General features: G+C 28.8%; 1 protein-coding gene across 1 annotated transcript; it reads left to right on the forward strand.

The window, feature by feature from the left end:
* The first annotated feature begins 4,919 nt into the window (after positions 1 to 4,919).
* Positions 4,920 to 5,863, forward strand: LOC108563698 (activating signal cointegrator 1 complex subunit 2 homolog). Its single transcript, XM_017922451.1, has 2 exons — positions 4,920 to 5,059; positions 5,133 to 5,863. Exons 1-2 carry the CDS (start codon positions 5,048 to 5,050, stop codon positions 5,796 to 5,798), a joined length of 678 nt encoding a protein of 225 aa, XP_017777940.1. The 5' UTR covers positions 4,920 to 5,047; the 3' UTR covers positions 5,799 to 5,863.
* Positions 5,864 to 6,217: the final 354 nt, after the last annotated feature.

Raw genomic sequence — 6,217 nt, forward strand, 5'->3', positions numbered from 1 at the left:
AAATAATCATCACGCTTTGGAAATAATGTAGAAAGAATTTTAATACATTTTGTCCTGTTTTTTTTGTTATTCTCTTTCACCGTCTGTACATGTGTGTTATAAATTTATTTAAGAAACAGAACAGTAAAAATTTCTAATTTTGTTCATGAATTCTAGTAAAGTTTATGGAATAGCGTGAGTGTGTATGTATATGCGCGTTCGAGGTTTGGTTAAATTATGCATGCATTCAATTCCCACGTGAAACGAAAGAAAAAAAAACGGACAGGAACGGACGTGGTGCAAAGAAATAGAATGGATATTAAGTGTGTATGCATGTTTGCAGTTCATACGAATTATATATTTAGTTTCTAAAACGTTCCGATCAGGAGGAGGTACAGCACTGTCTGCACTGTTTTTGTTTAGTATTGTTAAGGAAATAATTTTACTCAGACCGGTTTCTTGTATGATTCTTGCAAGTATCGCAATAGTTGCTACTGTTCTAGCTAGCATTCTCAACCGTATGGCAACAGCGAATGATAATTGCTTGCAAGAAATTACGTTCAACTATCATGTTTCCGACTTGCGGAAATACCTCCAAATTGCTAACAGAACAGGTTTGAAATCTGTCTTCTAGAATATAGATAATTAACAATATCTCAGAAATATATCATCAGGAAGTTTATACCCTAAACGAAAAGCGTTACTTGTTAAACAGAGATTTCCTAAACACACACTAAAGAATTTTCATGTTTGGAGTAGAATGTTTACTAGTTCCAAATTAATTCATAAACGTGGAATGATTTAGAAAAGCTCATCTAGATATTCAAACAAAAACTATATTTAGGAATGTATATATAGACAAAATGCAACTATTTATTAAATTATCTAAATACAAAAATAGTACCAAGTCTTCATTCAGCTCAACTTTATTTAAGATTGTTCAAAAAATGTAAATTTCTATACCTTTAAATTTGGTGGAGGTGAAATATAATTTTTGTAGATTACTGCCTTGCTTTCATTGAACGGAAAATATGTTTTATGTTGATGAAGATATGTTTTACGATTATTATTAATAAATTTAAAATATTTATTTAAAACTACAAAATAATTTTGAAACTTCAAAAATTATTTATTGTATACATAATGTTAATAATTTAATGAACTAAATAATAATCATTTTTATTTATTATATTGAAAGATGATTTTTCATATTTTTGATCTATAGTAACAGCAATTATTTTGACAGGCGCTAGAAACTGTTCAAGTAATGTTGCGATTTCTTTCACAGGCTAAGAAACAATTAAACTATTTCACTAAAGGCCAGCGACCACATACATATCTGTCCTTGATAAATGTATACATTATAATAATCCTGACTCAATTTTAATATCGAACTATTTAATTACATATTTTTTCAATTAACAACTTTTTAAATATTTATACAGCATTTACACTTATTTTCTCTTTTTGAATTATATACCTATTACTTTATATTAAAATTTAGTATTACTTTAAAATATTGCTAAAATATAATTCAGTTGTTGGTTTATTCAGAAAGTAATTTCGTTTTTTAACCAGCCATATTTATTCTAAAACAAATAGTCATTATATATTTGACAACAAATTTTATATTTATATTTATTTATATTTAATATTATTTATAAAAAAACGGTACGATTTTTTTTCTGTTTATAAAAAAAGTGATACTGTGCAATTGGTTTTTTTGTGCGCATCAAAAAGTTATGAAAACAAGATTGAATATGTATTCAACCGTTCATGTTTATATAAAACGAATTGGTTTAGTTTCAAAGCTTGTTATTTGTGATAAAAACGAAATTACTTTTCTAATAACCCAATATATAGAATATTATTATTCAGTATTTAAAAGAGATATTTATAATCAAATTTAATAAATTTTATATTATTTTTGTCTTAAGAAAACAAAAATCTTTTTTATGACATTAAATAGGTATCATTTATAACAATAGCACATTCTTCAAATTAAAATGCTTTTCGTAAGTGAAGACATAAACATATTCTTTAAAAGAGGAGATGTTTTGTTTCTGTTTTCGATATATTTGATTTCAAAATAATTTTACAATATCTGTTATTTACGTTTAATTTTTATATTCATTTTTCCAGGTTCATTATATATCTCAAGACATATCTAAATATTTGGTTTGTTTGTAGATTTGTAAATAATCATGATTTTTCAAATACAGTAGAACCTCGCTTAACGTGTATAATAGGTTCCAAAATTTTCGGATTTTTACTCGTTTAGTAAAATACTCGTATAGTGAAACAGTTTTCCCCATATAAACTAATACGATAATGCGTTCCACGCCAGAAAAAAGTATAACTTCGACTCTATTTTTAATGATTTTGCTTCTCATATCTATGCTTAATTTGAATCTTTGACTTTTTATTCGAAGACATGCAAATGTTATTAAATTATATTTGAAAGCATAGTCCGCTATAACCAAAAACGACCAAGAAAATCGAAGATGGTTAATATATATAATATGTGTATACAAGTTTTGATGTAGCAGGCGCATCCGGGACTTCTCTTCTCCTGGTCACTCGTTATGCGAAACATCGTTCGTTAAGCGAGGTGTTCTTACTACTGTATAAAATAGTTCATAAAAATATATATTTAAATTAAAGAGTTACATAGTCTTAATGATTATAATAGTAACAATTAGCTTAAACAAAATAAGTTTTTGTAAACTATTAAAAAAATGCAGTTCTGCTTACACCAATGAGCAAGGAATACGGAAATACTATTATTCATGGCACACTATGCTAAACAAAGTGATGAATATGATGCAACAAAATAATTCACGTTCAATGTGGACGAAACGCTAGTAATTTTTTTCAATGAATATAGTACTCTTGCTTTTGTTATTACTATTTCATTCACGCTGTTGCGAATTTAAATAAGGAAAAACATTGGCCGAGCAAACATCTATATTTATATATTTAACATAAAATGTATGTTATTTATTCCCCTTTTTATTGTTGGAGGCTAAAAAGTAGGCGGAATTCGTAATTCGTACATTCACAAATAACACTGACAATAATGACATCCCTTATTATATTTACTGGGTAATATAATAAAATATATTGTAATTAGAAAATACAAATGAATCATTGTTTATATTATGATATGAAGAATAATTATATTGTAAATATGTAATTATTCATAATTGTTTATTAAAACATAGTGCGCCTTCGGTAATTTTGGATTATAGTCCGGTTTTAAAATTACAAAACAAGCTGAATATTAATTGAGCAAAAAATTAATTCGAAAAAAATAGTACACAAAATTACTTTTTTTTATACATAAATGATAGTTTATTTTCTTTATAAAGTCAAGTTTATTTTGTGCAATTTAAAAGTCCTTGATTAGTCCGGTTTCATACAATCCGGTTATTGTTGAATATAATATAATAATTAAATTGTATCGAAATACTTAATTTAAACAAGCTATAAAAACTTTAGCATGTGATGAATAAATGATGATACATTTATTTTAAAATAAATTTTTGATTTTTTTTTAAATAAAAAAGATGTTTGATGAGAAAGTCTATAGTCTTCAGTTTTCTTATTATGAAGAACTATATAAACGTTTTGAATTGCAAAATACAACAATACTTCGCTTAGTCCGGACTGTTTGAAATCGGACTAATCGAAGACTATCTGCACAAGAAGAAACTTGACAGTATAAAAAAGATTGAATTCAATGGATAATTGCTTGCGGACTGTTTAAGGAACGCACAAAAAGAGACTTAAAAAAGTATTTTATTTATTAAGTTTTTAAAATTTAATCTATTATGTTGATGAAAAATTAAGTTTTTTTTTTGCAAATGTTCTAACTGGACTATACTGAATCCGGATTAATTGAAGCTGTACTATTGGAAGTATTGCTGTATATCTAAAAATAAGTCTACAAGAGAATATAATATAGTAGCATATTGGATATTACCAATGAATTAATAATTAGACTTATTTAAGTATTAATTAGAGGAATTAATAAAGCTTCTGTTATTAAACGATGCAATGCATAATTTAACAATATACTAATGTTTTAATTAACATCCTAAAGAATTTATTAATTCATAACAGTATTTAATAAATATTGTAATGTATGATAAAAAAAGTAGTTGGTATTTATATGTTAGCAAGAATATTTAGATTAATTTAAAATATCACTGTTAATTCTACATAAATATATCATACTTAGATAGAAATATCTTGGTTGATTGCTATTTGTGATATATAAAGTATGTTAGTAAATATAATGATTATTAAGTAATTTATAATTTTTACTTTTATTCTATTATATCCTAATCTAGGAAGAGCATTCGGCTTAATATATATAACGAAACTGTATAACAAAATTTATTTATCGTATTATTCGATTATATGGAAAATAATTTTTTTATATAGAAAAAAGTTCAAAAAAAGTAAATAATAAAAAATAAAGTGTTATTATTTATTTTGTTGTTATAAAAAATCAGGCTGTAGTTTATATTATGCTTAAAGTATTTGCAGTATTGAAACATGAGTAATAATGATATTTATTACGTAATCTAATTTATGAAAATTTAACAAATTTCAAACTAATATTAAATGTGTTATTGCGTGTGTAAACGTATTAATATTTGACAAATGAATGTATGCAATATTTTTTATTAAATTATAGTACTTGTTATTTTACATTTCTTTTATGAAACGAAAATTTTAGTACACTTTTTTGTGTGTAAGTGAACGTATGATTGATTAAAAAAACTGTTGAATTTGGAAAATATGAACGTTTTTAGAGAGACAACAAAGGTCCTGTATGTTGGTTCTTCGTAGGGAGTGTTCCGACCAGGGTCGAGGAATCCAAGGTTGGAGGAGAGTTCAGTATAAAACGGTGGAATCGACTGGGGAGGGTCAGTAGTTGAAGTTTGCCTTAACGGTAGACACACTCAAAAGAGAGAACCGTCTCAGTTGAATAACGTAGTGAACCAATTATTTTTTTACATTTTCTTTAACTGACGTTCAGATTAAATTCATTAAAGAAATGTATAGAATTGTGAGTATTTTTTTTTTATAGCAGTGAGTGCATCTGAATTTAAATTTTAAACAATCTGATTTTGTTTTTATAGTTGGCACTATTGGCGCTCGTCGGAGCTGCTTTGGCCCAAAACCAATACAACAAGAATCCTAAGACAGCTGCGATCTTGAACGAGCAGCGTTATCTCAACGGAGATGGTAAATTTGGTGCGCAATACAGTCAAGAGGATGGTGTGGAATTCAAAGAAGAGAGTGATGCCGATGGCACTCGTCGCGGTTCCTACTCTTACGTAGATCCTTCCGGTCAGAGGCGCACCATCTCCTACACCGCAGGAAAGAACGGTTTCCAAGCAACCGGCGATCATTTACCTTCTGCACCAGCGGCTGCACTTCCGGTTGCCCCGCAACCGCAGTACACTCCACTTCCGCAATACAACTCACCAGAATTGCACCAACAGCAAGAGCAATACCAAGAACCACAGCAGCAATACCAACCCCAACAACAATACCAGCCACAGCCTCAACAGCAGCAACAATACCAACCACAGCCACAATACCAACCTCAACCACAGCAGCAGCAGTACCAACCGCAACCACAATACCAACCGCAACCACAGCAGCAGCAGTACCAACCTCAACCTCAGCCTCAACAACAATACAATCCCACTACTCAAGCCCCACACAGGTTCTACCCACCCGGTAAACTCTCCCTGAACAGGTCACCAGACGGCTTTAGCTACAGCTTCCAGCAAAATTAACTAATCCCTAGTATATAAACAGAACTATTATTAAATTAACCCAATTGTGTATAATTCTTTTCCTAGACACGATTTTTATTTTTTTTTATTTTGTACATTGTATAAATCAGATTGATAATCAGAAGAAGAAAAGCAAATACTATTTATAAAGTGAAGTAAATCTAAAAACGGTTGCAATTTCTTTAACCTCCTTCGAACCAGTTGACAAACGCAAACGAAAGTGAATTGTTACAACAGCAGAGACCTTGAGTGCACTTGCTCTCGTTAGCATTATTATTATTATCGTTTGAATTGCACGCAGAAACTGGCTAAGAATGCGGTGTTTTATATTTTAACGAATTTATTATACCGTGGCATTTGCAGCATTAGAGATTCCGTGTTTCTATAAATATCAAATGATTGTATGCATAATAGACTGC

Source organism: Nicrophorus vespilloides, unplaced genomic scaffold, assembly GCF_001412225.1.
Source record: "Nicrophorus vespilloides isolate i.1.1-1 unplaced genomic scaffold, Nicve_v1.0, whole genome shotgun sequence".
Classification (NCBI taxonomy): Eukaryota; Metazoa; Arthropoda; class Insecta; order Coleoptera; family Silphidae; genus Nicrophorus; species Nicrophorus vespilloides.